General features: G+C 43.2%; 2 protein-coding genes across 2 annotated transcripts in view; one reads left to right on the top strand and one right to left on the bottom strand.

Annotated features, from left to right (window-relative positions):
- LOC108109050 (epidermal growth factor receptor) overlaps positions 1-14,524 on the bottom strand; it is a 45,479-nt gene that overhangs the window by 29,103 nt on the left and 1,852 nt on the right. The gene's annotated exons all lie outside the window — the stretch shown is intronic.
- LOC108109053 (serine protease grass-like) lies at positions 195-1,484 on the top strand. Its single transcript, XM_017217371.2, has 4 exons — positions 195-498; positions 565-607; positions 660-811; positions 868-1,484. The coding sequence occupies exons 1-4, from the start codon at positions 279-281 to the stop codon at positions 1,266-1,268; spliced, it is 816 nt and encodes a 271-aa protein (XP_017072860.1). The 5' UTR covers positions 195-278; the 3' UTR covers positions 1,269-1,484.

Consider the following 14,524-nt stretch of genomic DNA (forward strand, 5'->3'; position numbering starts at 1 on the left):
AATCTTGTATACAAATATATAAATGCTGATAAGGCTCATAATTAATTTTACTAAGAAAATTAAAAAAAAAAATTCCATCGAGATAGCCAACGATGATGTATAGAAAAGGTCAAGTAGGTCAATCCAAAATAAAACTAAAAAAAAATGTTTCAATTCGGAAATGATTTTTTTGCAGTGCAAGATGATTATTGGCGTCCGCTGACCTCATTATCAACTAGTGGTTTCCAAAAAATTTCGAGCCAGTGTTATACGTCTATTGATTCATTGTTTGAAACACCATGGATGGGGCCAGTCGAATTGCAATAGTGGCATTCCTTTTGGTGTCGACTAAAGATGGTTCGGGAAGATTGCTGGACAACAGCTGTGGGACAATAGCCCCAAGCCCAATATATGCGAAAATCGAAGCTGGCAAAAATGCTGACATCTTTTCCAACCCATGGATGGTTCGTGTAATGGTAAATTGCACAGCAATTTGTGGCGGCTCTCTTATCACATCTCGTAAGTATTTAAATTTTATTATCAATGCACTTCTAGTTAAGTTTTAACGTCCGCTTTCACTTGCAGGATTTGTACTCACGGCAGGGCATTGCGTATCCACCTCTCATATGTAAGTTCAGAATGCATTATTTTGCCAGATTTTCCTCAGCTTTCCTTTGCAGGCAAGTGCGCTTGGGCGAATTTGACACGCGGTATCCATCAATAGAACGAGCCTTTACTTTTGATGTTGATAAGAAGATTATCCACAGGAATTTTAGTATAAACTCGCATGATATAGGGCTGCTTCGAATGAATCAGACTGTCACGTTCTCAGGTAATTGAGATCAATAAGGAAACCCAACTCAGTCTAAATAACTAGTTTTCCTTTAGACTATATCAGGCCGATCTGCATTCTGATCGATGAGCCAATTTCGCCCATTTCAATATATAACGTCACCGGGTGGGGCAGAATCAATAGAGAACACTTCCCGTCTATTCTACAGATTGCCACCATTCGGCAATTGGATCATAACAAATGCTTAAAAAAATTCAGGTTGAAGGATGCCAATGACTGGATATGTGCTGGCAGTGATACGGATGATACCTGTGAAGGCGACTCTGGAGGCCCGCTAAGCGCATTGCTCATGTATCAAGGACAACGAAAGTTCTTTCAGTTCGGTGTGATCAGTGGTGGCTTATTTAGTTGCAATGGCTTGGGAATTTACGCCAATGTGACATACTTCAGCAACTGGATCGCGGATGTTGTCCAGAATTTTAAAGATTTCGATTAACATGATTATACCCCAGCTGTACGAAACCGTTATGTTATATTATTAAGAGCTTTTGTACATTAATTTGTTTCTTAATAATAAAGATATAGATTACAAAATAGGAAATATATCATGGATTTAACTCGCTTTGTGTTTTGATTTGAAGAAGAAACGCTGTAATGCAATGCCGCGACTTTAAGATACCCGTTACAGTTTTAAACAATTTTAAAATATTTATATTGTTAGTGGAAATTGACGAGGCGACAATTTTTTAAACATTTCAGCGATTTTTGTTTTCTCTGATTTGTGGGCGTGGCAGGATGCAGCACTGCGTAGGGACCTCAAGAATCTGCATGTTTAATCTGAACTTTATATATCTTATAGTCCTTATATGACATCTGGCAGTTGTTTCCGGGGAAACCTTAAGTTTTTTACTTTACCTTTACATTTTACACGAATTTTTATTACATTTGACACGCTTTGTTACATTGTTACACTGTTACAGCGACATCTAGCGGCAAGTAGATGCAATGAGATACCATCTCATATGTACATTGTACAACGTACGTAAAACGTTAGCGGAGACACGACCCAAAAGTAACAAAACAGTGTGGCATACCTGCAGCGAATCAACCGAAAAACTTTAAATTGCGGAATTAAGTTATTAAAAGCCTAAAAATCAATACCATTAAGACGCTCTGAATCTGAAATAATTTACGTTTTTCAAATAGAAAAACAAGTGAGATAATAGCATTAGCAGTTCCCTTTACTAGCAATGCTTTTGAACACGTTTTGGACCAGAGGGCAGACTTCGATTAGCTTTCGATTTATCAGCATTGTTCATGCTAGGGGCACAAAGGTTAACCCTTGAGTTGCGAAATCACGAACAGAAATCGAATTGAATTTCGCGTGTGCCGGCCAGGCAAATCCACGGGCCGTCCATCTGCCCACTGTGCTGGTTTCTGCGATGTTCCAGTTATTAGGCGGTCGCAGCACATAAACTAGTACGGAATACCATTAACCCCCCTGTGCCATTGTTGCACGTCCACAGGTCATACTCGGGCGGGAGTAACTCTACTTCTGCGTCGGCGTTGCCGTTGCCGTTGCCGTTGCCGTTGGCGCAAGCGCACTCACATGGATCGAGGGACGGGTTAGTGCGGCAGCAAAGCAGCCAAAGAACACCCGATGTGGGCAACCAGGCGTTAAGTTTTTCCAACTTCGTATTTTGGTCTGTGCTTTGTTTTGCTTTCTGTTTTTGCGGGGGCGGGGTGGGTCAAAGGGTGGGGGAACTCCCTTTTGTCGGGCAATGCGCATGCGTGTCGGTGTCGCCACCACCGAACTAAGGGCTAAAAGGGGTGAGGGCGAGTGAGTGTGTGTGTGAGGGGGAAGTTGGCCTTTTGTCCAATATCGCGTAGTGCAACAATTGGCTGCCAGCTGGGTATCTGTTGCACTCACAAGCATACACTGAGAGAAAAATCTGAGAGGAAATCAATAAATCACTTGAGTACCAAAGTAACTTTACATCTGGCAGTGTAGTTTGAGAGTCTTCATTAAGTTAATTCGTAATGATTTGATATAAATTGCCCCTTCTGTTATCTTCTCTGGCCGAACTAAGATTTAAACTTCTTAAACTATCTTTGTAATTCCCCGATAAAATCCTCTAAAATTGATACAATCAAATAGTGCAACAGAACTCATAGTTTTTCCGTGTGCAATCACTTCGAGCAGTTCTTGCCATAAAACACCTCATGCATAACTCTGGTATCCCCCGATTCGTCGCCACGACAACGGAGAGTCGCGTTTTGGCCGGGCCAAAACAATTGTGCCACGGCGTTCCGCTGCCTGCGCGCCTCCACCGGCGTTGCAGTTTAAAGTTGAATGCTGCATTTGATTACGATACGGCGGCGATTGCCACAGCGGCCTTAATGAATTTCCAATTGTTTGGCATTTTATTCTCATTTGGGATTCTCGTCCGTCTGTTTTGTTTGCTGCGTTTTTTCTACGTTTTTTTGGACACTCATTCAATGGATTTGAGCTAAACTTCGTCACGAGCTCAGCTGCCTAATTGCCTTACAAACCTTTAATTGTCGATCACGAACATACATGTATATAGAGAACCCAGATTCGACATCTGCAACGAACTCACCTGCAACGACAGAGAAACAAATGTTAAAGATTAGCAAAGAGCTTGTGGAAAATATTATAAAATTCTTAAAGTATACGAATTTTGAGAGTAGGAAAACCTTTAAAAACAAAATTAAGGGGGTGTAAGTTTACTAGCTTTTCCCAGAATAACTATTTTCCCATTACTTAAAGGGGCCTGCAGAAGGGAGTGTTCGATTGATACCCACGGCAATTGCAAAACGCTGACAAATGTTGCTGTTGCCTGTTGCTTGTTGGCTGATTGCTGATTGCTGGTTGCTGGTTGCTGGCTGTTGGCATTCCCAGCACTTGCAACACTTTCGCTTCCCAGAGAGTTTCCGCAACCCAACGCCCCACACCCTCCCTTCCCCACACTCGCCTTTCAATTCACACGCTGTGCGCCCAAACGCGAAAAAGTTCTCACGACACTGAAACAAGCCAGAAAAAAAGATCACGCCGAAGAGAGATGCCAGCCAGATGAGATGAGCTGATCCCCCCACTCCCTTTTCCCTTTTCGCACTCACTTTTTTGTGCAAGAATTTTGAATGCATTTACCCCAAAACACAGTTGCACATTGCAGTGGCAATGTCAAGAATATCGCAAAAACAACAACACGGCCAAGGGAAACTGTGGCAGATCTCAGCATATGCCAGATCCCGATCCCCAGTTCCAGATGCTAATTGTGGGTTAGCAGCGCTTCGCTCTTTGCGATCTGTGCCACTTTTTTTCGTGTGTTCTCTCCGCGGCTAAAGACACAGATGCAAAGGTCAATGCCACTGCCTGACAAATGAATTTCGAATTTCAAAGCGAAACGAGATCGTTTGATGCTGAATAATAGTTGGGTCACTCGGCACTAGCGGTGAATCATGCCAATTGAAATTTCATAACTTCTGGGAATCCATCTTGTTGTAAGGGTGATAAAACACTGTTTTCTAGGGCGAATGAGGTAAGATGCTGTGGCTAAAAAGAAAACTGAGGCCCAGGAAAACTTAGGGAGAAAAGCAGTACAGAGTTCTTAAAATTAATTTGTTTTTAAAGAAAGTCAAAAAGTGTTTAAGTAATACGTTCTCAGCTGTTGTTAGGCTACTCATCATCTTCTGTTTTTGTGAAAACTTAAAGTTAAGTTATTATCCATACAAATGTAAAATATTGTTATAGCCTTTAATAACCCCAAGCAGCTCTTACTTCCGAGAATAGCTTTTAATATTTCCAACTAATCAATGTTTTGCATTTTCCTTATCTCTATTGGGGTTTTCATAAGTAACCTGTTTCGTTAATCTAAGCAAGTAACATTTTTTTCAATATAAACAACTTGAATGATACCTTTAAGATCTACCAGATTGTTTTTCCCTCATTGTTCGATGCCCTAAAGAACCACATCTCCACATCTCTTACCAATTCGATTGTCCGCTAAACGCTTTCCGAATTCCCACAATTTCAGCATCCGCTTGTTGGGCCAGCAATCTCAATCTCTCCCATATGCAAATGCCCACCTGACGGCGAAGGCAACAAAAGGTTGACCCACAGTGAACTCGAAACTTCAGAATGGAAAGCAATCTTCTCACATTATAAATCATCCAAGCCCGAATTTGAGTCCAGAGGAGGAGGCGGAGACTAGACCCCTCAAAGGGGCCGAATGTTAATTAAGTGCTAAACTGCAGATTCTCAAAATCGTGGCTTCACATGATTTGATGGGCAATAAAAATGTGGAAATACATTGTGAGTTCGTAGGCGGATGTTGGACGTATAAAACCAGATGAAATGGCGGACTGGCAGACTAACAAATTGCATTGTTGTCACCAATGGGCTGCCTGGTTATGCTCTACATAGAGGGAGATATGTGACCGTATCAGTTGGCTTACGCAATTGAATGTTTGTCGGGCTAGCTGGGTGGGGATCACCTTGGATCATCATGCTCAGCATTAGAGAGGGATACTGCTAGACAAAGTCCGGATTCAGTCTTATCATCACACGAGTCAGGTTCCATCTCTCGCTGGATGTCAAAAGTTATCACAGATAACACACAGCACTCACTAGTAATCAGCAGTGCTGAGCTGCAGAGCTTACGGCTGCCAGAGCGACCAACTAGCTGACTAGCCGTGCAAGCGGAATTTCAGTGAAGTAACAAAAACAAAAGTTGAGACAAATCGAGGACGACAACCGACCGAACAACGCTGGCGACAACAATTCCAGTGAAAGAAAAAAGCAGAAAAAAGCAGAAAAAAACAGCAAAATATATTATTTATAAAACACTCACACCAGCGGCCACAAAAATAATTGAAAAAACAAATGGAAGAAGAGCGAGAGAGACAGGGGGAATAACGCTGAAATAAAATATGAAATGTTGGCAATTAATGAACGGAAAAAAGAGCTGGGGAAAAAATGAGCTTGCGACATGACCGATCCAACGACCGATACCAGACGCCTCTGACTCCGACTGGGTGACCACTGGGCTTGGCCACGGCCCAGTGACTTCTGCCGGAGCCTTCTGCTCTAGCCCCGATGCACAGTCAGAAATGGGGGGAACTTGCTAACTACTTTCAATAGAAGATTTCGTGTGGAAGATACTTCTATATCTATAGAGCTATTGATAAAAGAACCTAAAATCATATGGTAACATCTAAAGAACTCCCACTTTTTCTCCGTGTACAAAGCTGGGGGATATCAATCAAACTATGAGCGGATCGTTAACTCTGCGGACTCAACTCGTGGCAGCTGACGGAGGAGGAATAGCCAGAATGGGAGTCGGAGCCGAGGACAAGATGCGATGCAGATGCCCGATTGCGGCATGGCAACTCAAGTTGGCAAACAAGGCAATACTCTCATGTTCGGATCCCGGCTCCTGGTCGCTTTAATTAAAGCGAAGACAAAGGGTAAACATAAACACTGAGCGGCAGCAGCCAGGAATGGAGCGCTCAAGTCGCTCGGTTTGGTCAGTAGGATGCCACTTGGCAATTGATCACAATTATGTCGCTGCAGCAGCATCGCCAGCGCCATATTGGGACCACGAGTGGCCCCCGCCTTATTGGGCATGTTGGAAAATTCACATCATTTCCAGCTGACAATTCGGTCAAAGAGTGCAAAAAGCCAACTGCTAGTCAGTCAGTCAGATAGCCAACTAGCATTGGTGAAAGTTTCCAACTGGCACTCGGCATCGACTCGATTCCAGTCGGGGCATAGATTCTGTTTTTATGTGGCAATGGCAAACAAAAGCCGCGCCGGGAGGAGGTGAAAAAAATGAAATAAAGTAAAGCATTAATTACTTCCGGAGCCCAAGACGAGGCTGTGATCCGTCGCAGAGCCGGTTTTCAGGTTTTCTGTCAGCTCTATGGGGCTCTGGGGTCTTTTTTGGGTCTGTTTTGGCCCGAAGAGACCACTACCAAGCCCTGAAAAAAGGTCTCCCTGTCAGCGGGTGTTCATCAAAATTCAATTCAGCACCAGCAATTCGGCCCGATCTTGGGTGCTTAACACAGTTTGTTAATCAGTTTTTTTCCCCCCCGATTTTTCGCCACATAATGTGAAAATGAATGCCCTATGTTTCAGCCGAAATGAAAACAGCAACCATATATGTACTTAAATATATACACATACGAATGGGTATTATAACCATAATGGCGTCGGGTGCTGATACGGCCACTGCTGACTCTTCAAAAATATTCCAAACGTGCTGAGCCTCACAAAAAGATCTCGAATCGAATTTTGTATATTTCTGGGCCTACTTCACTTTCTGGGCTATGTCTTGATGAAGTGCCTACATGGGTACACGATGTAGTTGTCGAGGTGATTTAAACGCTGCAATCAGCACAAGTCAACAGCTAAAGGTCGCCAGGGGTGAGAGGAGGGGAGATATGGTGCTCGTTTGGTACACAGATACCATCCATAGAGCCTAGACTCCACCCCAATGGTAAATCTGCTGCAGTGAGTCCCAAATCTTCCGAGAACACGTTGCTGGGTTGTTGTTGCTGCTACGTGATCGCCATGACAATTTGTCAATTGTATTTTTATTGAGTAAACTATTGAATGGCTGACTGGCGCATAAGCTGCATATATATATATATTCTATATATGTTCATTACCGATCCGAGGTAAAATTCATATATTTGTCTTACAAAGCCACTCCCTTCTCGATTGGACTTTGTGCATTTGCCAATGTCTGTTATTTGGTTCATGCTCCTCATATATGTTATTCTACATTGCATACTGTACAGTGTGACATGCGAAGAGTGGCTTCGTTCTTCGTTCTTCGTTCTTCATAATCTGACACACTAATCGCTTTCCCAAGAGCCGGACCCATTTGAATATATTTTTGAAATGCCACTTGGCCATTGACATGACCCCAGATCCCATCATTTCTCACATGCTTGGGAGACAAAAGCCAGAGGAGGCGGAGAGCGGCCTTTTGGAAAATTGAAAATGCAGTTTCGAATTTGAATATGTCTTTTGTCTCATTCTGTGGCGTAAGCCCCTTCTCGCTCCCTCTGGATATTACTTCACTGTTTCTTCATTTTGTATGCAAGAGGGGCTTGGCTTTGGACATGTAAAAATCTCTGCACTGGGAGAAATTTTGCATAAAAGGTAGTCTGATGTATGTAGGAAGTTGATGGCAGAAAGTTATAATAATTTTGTATTTAATTATTACAAACTGGATTAACAAAAAGTTAAAAGTAGTTTTCTTCCCAAAAAAAGTAATGAATGAAAAATAATCTCTCTTTTCCCTCTGCAGCCCTTTTTGTGTTAAGTTTCAAGTTCCAAATGAATTCGGGGAAAACTACTAATGTTTCCCCACTTCCCACTCCCGTCGGATGCCAAAGTGCAAGTGCATAGGATAGCCATTAACCCCTGAGTGCGCCTATTAACCCCGACGACACAAGACAGCAGCCAGCCTGCGGCCTGCAGCATCATCATCAACCTCAAATTACTTCCGCTGCAACATTCTGGCGCGGCCAAAACAATTACTTGCCACATGTGTGTGGATTGCACACGCGGCCAATCGGTTGTGATGGCCCAAACAGGTACTGAGAGGGCCCAAACGCCGTGTCGCCATTGCTATTCCATCGGCGTAATTAGCGCGCCGCCAACAAGAGCGGAAATTCCAGGCAGGAAAATCGCCTCGGATGCGGAGCATAACGATTTTCTTTACTGATTTTCCACACACACACACCGCCAGCACATTCATGGCTCCTGTGCGGAGGCAAAGACAAAAAGCCAGAACCAGTCACTCGATCGACACCGGATGGTCAGCGCCGGATGGGGCGGTCTATTGGGCGGATTCGAAACTGGAAGCTGGGGGCATCTACGATACCATGGCGAATGGCAAATGGTTAATGGTTAATGGTAAATGGCTATCCGCGGATGGGACATTCTGAAAGTTTTGTCATCATCTTGCCAGGAAATGATAACCGGCTCCCTAGATGCTGCCCAACGATGAAACTTGGGGAGCTGGAGGTGGAAACTCGTTCGGACATAAATCACTTTTTGGGCCAGCCTTCTGCCTAGTTTCCGTTCTTAAACGCCCAGCACAGAAATCTTGAATAACTACTTCCGAGATTCTAGAGATGGTTTTTGAGTCAAGGAATTTCTTAGCAATAAGTTGGGAAGAAGATTTGTAAGATTCGTAAACTGATTGTTAGTCTCAACATTAAGAGTAGATTCAATAAACAAAAGCAAAGCTCACATTCAGAAACTTATTTCAGAGACTCATTTTTCCTCTTCTTTAACTGCTTATTATATAGTTTACTAAGAACTTAAAGCCAATATGTTACTAAAATTATAGATGTTTGGGTTCTTTATGGGTTATTTTTAAGCAAATTATAGTTCTAAAAATAATAGCAAACTGTTTTAAAAAAGTGACTAATTGCCTTATACTTTTTATGAGCACAAAAAAACTTGCAGCTTTAAACAAATTGGAAATTAGTAAAATATTTAAATTTTGATGGCTAATAAAATCATTTCATTAAGGCAATCCCTCATAAGAGAGTACTTTTTCTGAGTGCAGGAGGAAAGTTGAAACTCTTTGCCGTGGTCTTCCCCTTTCGGCCTGGCATTCCGGGGAACTGATCCCCAACTGAACTGAGCCGAGTGCAGCCAGAGCGGCAAACATTTTGGCGCAGCTGTTAATCCCAATTAACCGCAATTAATATTATACAATTTTTATGGAAAGTCAAGCCGATCGTTAAAGGGGGCCGAGATGGAAAAGGGAGGCGGCCCTGCCAGAAGTCAACATCTCCCCTAACCCGACCCACATTTGCCACTTTCAAACCTTTATTTTTCGGCTCGATCTGCAGATGGGTCATGTGCGTGAGATATATATATGATTCCCATTCCAGCACTACTATTACTGGCGACCCCGATGCTGGCCACCCCCTGCACCACCCTCTGCACCACCCGGCAGCCCACAAATGTTGCCACTTTAATTGTTTTTAATTAACGCAAACGCAAACGCAACGGCAAACGCTTTCGACTTCGACTTCGGCTCGGCATAAACATTCCAATTTTTCCAATGCTTTTTCCGAGAGATCTCGGCTCTCCGATATGAAAACTTTCGTCATCGCTTGACTTTAATATTTCTCGGCTGGCAGGCAGTTGCTTCTATTGAATTTGAAATGATTTTGAGAGCCAGCAGCCAGTGGGGTGCGGTTCCCTCATAAGATCTCATTCATTCACTCAGCAAATAGCTCTGCCCGCTTCTTGTCGATCAAAGGGGTACGAGGTGTGTTCAAAAAGTAAGGTGACTTTTCAAATTTCTCGGGCAACATATTTTCGATTATCGTTTTTTTTGTTTTGTTATATTGGTACACTCTTCCCTAACATCTGTACCAAGTTTCAATGGAACATCCTCTTTTGTTTGGTTGTGAGAGGCGTAAAGTTACAAGTTGTTTTGCGAGCTCGGCGATTTTTTGCTTTTTTCGGTCTTGGCTCGTCTGGGCTCTTCCATTGGGACGATTGGGCTTTGGTTTCGATATCATAACCATATACCCATGATTCGTCACCAGTTATGACCCTTTTGAGTAAATCTGGGTCGTCGTTGACGTCATTCAACAGCTCTTGAGCGATGCTCATGCGACGGTTCTTTTTGGTCAAAATTCAGCAATTTCGGAACAAACTTCGCTGACACACGACTCATACCCAAAACGTTTGAAAAAATTTCATGGCACGAGCCAAGCGATATACCGACATCTTCAGCAACTTCTCTGATAGTGATTCGACGATTTTCCAAAACAATTTTCGTCACTGCTTGAACGTTTTCATCAGTTGTTGACGTGCTTGGGCGTCCAGAGCGAGGCTGGTCATTGGCATCTTCCCGGCCATCTTGGAAGAGTTTGTACCACTTGTACACATTTTTTTTACTCAGAACAGTTTCACCGTATGCCACTGTCAACATTTCAAGTGTTTCAGAGCACTTAATTTTATTTTTTACACAAAATTTGATGCAAATCCTTTGATCCATATTTTTCGATAGCAAAAAATCGCCGAGCTCGCAAAACAACTTGTAACTTTACGCCTCTCACAACCAAACAAAAGAGGATGTTCCATTGAAACTTGGTACAGATGTTAGGGAAGAGTGTACCAATATAACAAAACAAAAAAAACGATAATCGAAAATATGTTGCCCGCGAAATTTGAAAAGTCACCTTACTTTTTGAACACACCTCGTATATTGTTTTTCGAGGATTTACCCGATAATAATATCTTGAAAAATATTGTTATCTGCAAGGACAATCCCTAAAAATCCTAACAATAAGCAGGAAACTATGATTAACTACGAAAAAGATTAAGCAAACCACTTGAGGGTTTTCCTTATCATAATCAGTAAGAAACTCAAGTGATAAGAATTAAAGTTGATAATATTTTCAAGTTTTTCTCCTTGTGTAGGAATAGCAACATTGAATCCATCACACCCATTGCTGGCTATTGAGAGACATGAGGAGACAGCGGGCACTTCTTGAGATGCCGCTGAGTGATGCATGCGGCGCTTCATAAAAACTGTCAATGATTCACATACGTCCGTCTGGTGGTGACCCCTCGGCCATCAAGGGGTTAACTCTCGTTCTCTGGCGGGGGGAGTAGGAAATTTAACCTTAAGCCGGGGCGGGGCCATACCTTTTCTTTGCCCTGCAATTATGCAAGATCACTGTCAACGCCGTTGACCTTACGTTCGTGCCGCGGACTCTGCCTTTGACTCTGATTCTGATTCTGATTCCGATTCTGACTCTGCCTTTGGATCCTAACTTATTATGCCCTCTGGCGTTTTCCGGCCCAGAACCTTCGGCGGCATAAAAGCAAAAAACAACAAACAAGCGGAGGAGAGACAACAGCTCGTCCGGCTTGGATTTATATTTATGGTAGCAGCTCAGAGAGAAAACCAGTATCTATAAACCATACAAGAAGTTGGGGGATCCAGACAGCAGCTATAACTTAAGTGGTAATCCGATGCGAAGGCTCAGCTTACCAGAGTGACATATGGTGGTGCCCCCATCCCCCTGCCAACCACCCACACTTGCCGATGTTGCAAGTGCCCCTTCACTAATTGCAGTATCTCTTGATCCACACAATGTGGCAAAAGGGTAAGGCGATCGCCCCAATCTTATTCCTCATCCACATCTCAAGCCATCGCATCCAATCCCGCAACAGCTGGCGCAATTTGCTTCTTTCGTATTTTTGGCCAAGTCATAAACAAAACAGGGCCGTTTCCAGGAGAAGATACATTTTGGGGGAACGAAGGCTGTCATATATGCCTTAAAATAATAAAGACATAAAAGCTGAACGAAGGAAAAGACGCAGAGATTACCCTAGATCAAGAGCTTCTCTATATTATTCCTTCTACTTATAGAACACCATATCTGATAGAAGACTAGCCTATCAAACTATCTTTAACCAAAAGTAAGCTATCTTACCATCTCAATAGTTAGACATCCCCGAGTTAAGACAGCTTAGGGTACTCCTACTCTGAGGACGCATGCGTCATGGACAGCAAATGGGGCTGCCGTTGATTGGGCCAACACTTAACCTCCGCTGCCGAGCGAGCGCCACAAAACGAGGCAGCGAGCCGAAGCAGCGCGAAATCCGAGGCAGATTCCCACTGACTGGAGAAGAACGCCCCCATTGGCAGCCTCCATTTTGGAGGTGGGGGTTGAAGAGCAGGAGGTGGGCTCGGCTAGCATGCAAATGAGGCAAACAAATGTGCACAAATGTTGAACAAATCAAACAAACGGACCGGACCGCTGCGAAGGAGAACCGAATGTATACAGACAAAAAACGGCAAACAATAAATACATTTGAAACAATCGGGCGGACGGACGATTTGGCCCCTCACCTCGCATTGTGCTGTCAGATTTTATTTCCATTTTCTCGCCAGAAAGGAAAACTTGCAGTTGCATACGCTCCACACACAGCTGGAAAATTGAAATGGAAAAGTTGTGGAGCGATGGGAAACATTTTGGGCACAGGAAATTGATTATTATTTATGATTACAAGGCCTCTTGCCCCCAGCCCCCTTTCCGTTGCTTTCCTTTCATTTCCTAGTAGAACATACGTGAGAATCGGAGTGCAGAAGTTCCCCAAAAAAACAAAGGGCAGAAACGAATCTTTGAGATACAGTAACAGTGGCATGTTCGGGAGATAAGATGCAATTAAGAGGGAGAACCCAGAACGAGAACCATGCTGGTGGCTCTCAAGTGGGCTCTCCTCATGATTACAGACATGAGGCTGGCGCATGCAGCTCAAGTGGTTTTCCATTTTCCAGCTAAAAGGACATGGGAACTTTCCTGCCGATACTCGTTCATGCATCCGTCGAGTTTAAAATGTGGCATGTCCTTTATGAAACCCGATACTTTCCTCCATAACTCGGCAAGGAGAAAGCAAAGTACGAACCTGAGACGTGGGCGAGCTCCTTACCTGCCAGAAGGTCTCTCAAAAATATGACGAAAATATGTTTTTTTAAGGGCCAGACACTCGACTCGACTCGGCTTGACAATGGGAAATGTCGCGATCCTCGACTGGCCACTTAGCCGGTTCCTGTTTCGCTGGAACTTCAATCCCAGGACAGGATGCTAAGGCTCTTGCTTTCATTTCTTTCAAGTTTCTGATGGAAAACCCATTTCATTATAAACCCAGCTGTGAGCAGTTGCTTGTTATTATTTATTTTTACGGTCTTATCAACCGATAAGCTGCCGTGAATCATGCAACTGCAAAAAGCGCTTTCGCTGCTCCAAAAATAATCTCCACCTCACCTTTTCCTGAACATTAATTATCAAATTAAAGTGAACCTTGTTCACGGTCACGTCTGTCGATCGTATAGTGGCCATAATATGTTCTAGTTTACTCTCTGAATTAAACTAAGTAATTTATGTTAATGCATTGCCAGCCCATCAGCAACTTACATCGCTCAACTCCCAAGAGACCGAACCAGTTCTGTAAACTGATGACATTTTCGTCAGTGATTCTCAGCCGAACAAGCCCTACACTTGGCGAAACAAACATTTACTATCAGCAGAAGCAAAAGTTATTATACAAAATTATACTAATAATCTGGCATTAATTACCCACTTCAAAATAATAAAACAACAACTTACAAGGAAACATTTTTAAGTATCTCGTTAATATATATATTTTATATAGCCAGCCAATAAACAAATCTAAGCAACAATTTGAGGTAACGAAAACCTCTCGACCTCCGAACCCTTGTAACGAGCATTTAACGGCGACCGATTTGGCCATATACCTTCGAAAACAAGGCTGCAACTGCAACGAGCCAAACTTATAATTTATAAGCTGGTTTCCTTGTTCCGAGCGCAAAACACCTGCACAGGTCGCCTCTGCCCCTCTCCCTTCCTCAGCCAGTCGCCGTCTCGTTCTGTGTTGCGCATGCGCAGCCAAGTACTTCTACTTTTTTCCAGCCTTTGCTTGGTGGCTCTTATTTAGCTGGCCTGTCTCTTTTTTTTACTTTTTTGCATGAAATAAAATCTCACGGTTCAGATGCGTACAGAGTTGGCAAAAAAAAAAAGGGAAGACGAAGAGCAAGAGGGGGAGCAGGTGGTAGGAAGTCTGGCAAAAACAAAACAAAAACCCAGCAAAACCAGCCATAAGTCGGTCGCAGAGGGGAGACATGCATGTGGGTTTGTTTTTCTCTTTATTTT

Source organism: Drosophila eugracilis, unplaced genomic scaffold (genome assembly GCF_018153835.1).
Source record: "Drosophila eugracilis isolate 14026-0451.02 unplaced genomic scaffold, ASM1815383v1 contig_1765, whole genome shotgun sequence".
NCBI lineage: Eukaryota > Metazoa > Arthropoda > Insecta > Diptera > Drosophilidae > Drosophila > Drosophila eugracilis.